The following is a 2,146-nucleotide window of genomic DNA, read 5'->3' on the forward strand; positions in this document are numbered from 1 at the left end:
TTGTGGTGTTCGTAGTGTTTCTCACTGCTGTTTTCTGCAGTTTGGGTAAAATTCACCGATTTTTGAATGGAGTTTGGTCCAGACTGACGTCACGTTGTCAGACATATTATGAGTAAAAGCTGAATTCTCCTGGTCGGTGCAGAGCGACCGTTAACCCTTTCATCACTGCAGTCATGTGACCTGATACTGCACAGACGTGAACGCTCAGTGAGTCTTTGTGTCCTGATAACTTTGTCTCCTCCCTGACCTCCTCCTCTTCTTCTTGTTCTTCTCTTCAATTCATTCATCACCTTCTTCTTCTGTGGTTTTAATTATAAGCAGAACACAGTAGCAGTGAGGATGGATGGATGCAGGTACAGAGAGATTCATCACAGCTGATGAGGGAGGTGGAGGGAAGCGCCTCCGTCATGTTCCTGTTAAACTTCCTGCTTCATTTACATCTTTTATTCGATTAAGTTTTGATTTATTGTAAAGCCTCATCACGCCGTCTCTGACACTGGACCGACGTTAGAGGCATGAACACATTAAATTAGAGTTGTTGGTCCAGGATCGGATGGTGTACTGTCTACATCAGGGGTGGGCGACTGCAGGCCTCGAGGGCCGGTGTCCTGCAGGGTTTAGATGTGTCCATGATCCATCACAGCTGATTTAAGGGGCTAAATGACTCCTCAACATGTCCTGAAGTTCTCCAGAGGCCTGGTAATGAACTAACCATGTGATTCAGGTGTGTTGACCCAGGGTGCGATCTAAAACCTGCAGGCCCTCGAGGCGTGGAGCTGCCCACCCTGGTCTACATTATAACATTTCATTTCCTTTGAAAACATCCCGACTCGTGTTCTTCTGCTGTGACACGTTAGTGACACGTGCTGTGGCGGCGTTTTTTTCTTCTATGAGCTGAACTTTTTCATCTAATTATGTCCGTCTGCAGAAAACCGTCCAGCTGTCCTTTGGTGTCTGTACTTCAACATGGCCGACGGTTCCGGGGTGGAGCCTGAAGGTCACGACCTCCCGTCTAACGTGTACGTGTGCTCCGGCCCAGATGGCGCTCTGGGACACGAACACGCCATCAAACAGGTGAGATGTACCTTTCAGGCCGTGGTCCTCCTTCAGGTCGTGTTTGATGAATAAAAGTTTCTCTTTGTTCACGCAGCTGTGTGTCGGGGGAGGGGCAAACACGCATACACGCCTGCTTGCTAGATTATCAGCTAGCTAGCTTCCAGAAACGCATATATGAATACAGGGTTAGCTGCGTGTCAGGCTGTAAGCATGTTCATTTTAACATGGGAGTCTGTGGGGTTGACTCGGTGCTGCCCCCGCTGGAACTTTAGAGGAACTGCAGGCGCTTCCTGTAATGTTTGCGTGTGATTCTTTGTTTTCAGGCTGAGTCGATTTTCCTGAAGATTCTCCCCGAGGAGGAGTTCTGTCCTCCTGCTCCAAACCCCGAGGACATCATCTACGATGGGGAGAACACCTCCCCCACCTCCACAGGAGAGGAGGAGGGGTTAACAGCAGCAGGGGGGGAGGGGGAGGAGAAACAGCAGGAGCAGCAGGAGGAGGAGACGAGCCTTCAGCCTGAGGAATAACCTGTAGATATAAAGTGTAAAGACCTCCTGCAGTGCATTGTGGGTAAAAGTTGCCTTTTTTATTTTTCTATGATTTCTGCTGGTTTTCTGTTTTATTTAAAAACTCATTAAAGCCTCAACATGAAGACACGCCTCTGGCTCTGATTGGCTGTCACACACAGGGTCACACAGGATGTCTCTGCCAAAGGCTTCACTCAAGCAGCGAAGCCACGTCCCCACACAGACTGAAGCCGAGCACACCTGAAACAGGAAGTTTACCTGGCAGCTGCAGCTGTGATCAGACTCAGCTGTTGTTGTTGTTTACTGTAACAGCTGTTTGTTTGTAAACAGGCCTCTGTGAAGCCTTCCAGATGTTTCTGCTCATGTTAATAAGCTCCTCTGTCAAGTCAGCCGGCGTCCCCTAATAAATCGTTTGTACCACATGATGGCGCCTCGTGTTGACCTGTCATTCAATTCAATTCAGTTCAGTTTTATTTATATAGCGCCAAATCACAACAAAAGTCGCCTCAAGGCGCTTCATAGATACAGAGAAAAACCCAACAATCATATGACCCCCTATGAGC

At 48.4% G+C, this 2,146-nt stretch overlaps 1 protein-coding gene across 1 annotated transcript in view; it reads left to right on the forward strand.

Moving 5' to 3' along the window:
* Positions 1-1,863, forward strand: part of chm (CHM Rab escort protein) — a 17,838-nt gene extending 15,975 nt beyond the window's left edge. The window contains exons 15-16 of the mRNA XM_013915188.1: positions 915-1,074; positions 1,380-1,863. Coding sequence (XP_013770642.1) covers positions 915-1,074; positions 1,380-1,583 — 364 coding nt within the window. The 3' untranslated portion in view covers positions 1,584-1,863. The remainder of the gene's footprint in view (positions 1-914; positions 1,075-1,379) is intronic.
* Positions 1,864-2,146: the final 283 nt, after the last annotated feature.

This window comes from Pundamilia nyererei, unplaced genomic scaffold (genome assembly GCF_000239375.1).
Source record: "Pundamilia nyererei isolate P.nyererei 1_Seehausen unplaced genomic scaffold, PunNye1.0 scaffold00266, whole genome shotgun sequence".
Classification (NCBI taxonomy): domain Eukaryota; kingdom Metazoa; phylum Chordata; class Actinopteri; order Cichliformes; family Cichlidae; genus Pundamilia; species Pundamilia nyererei.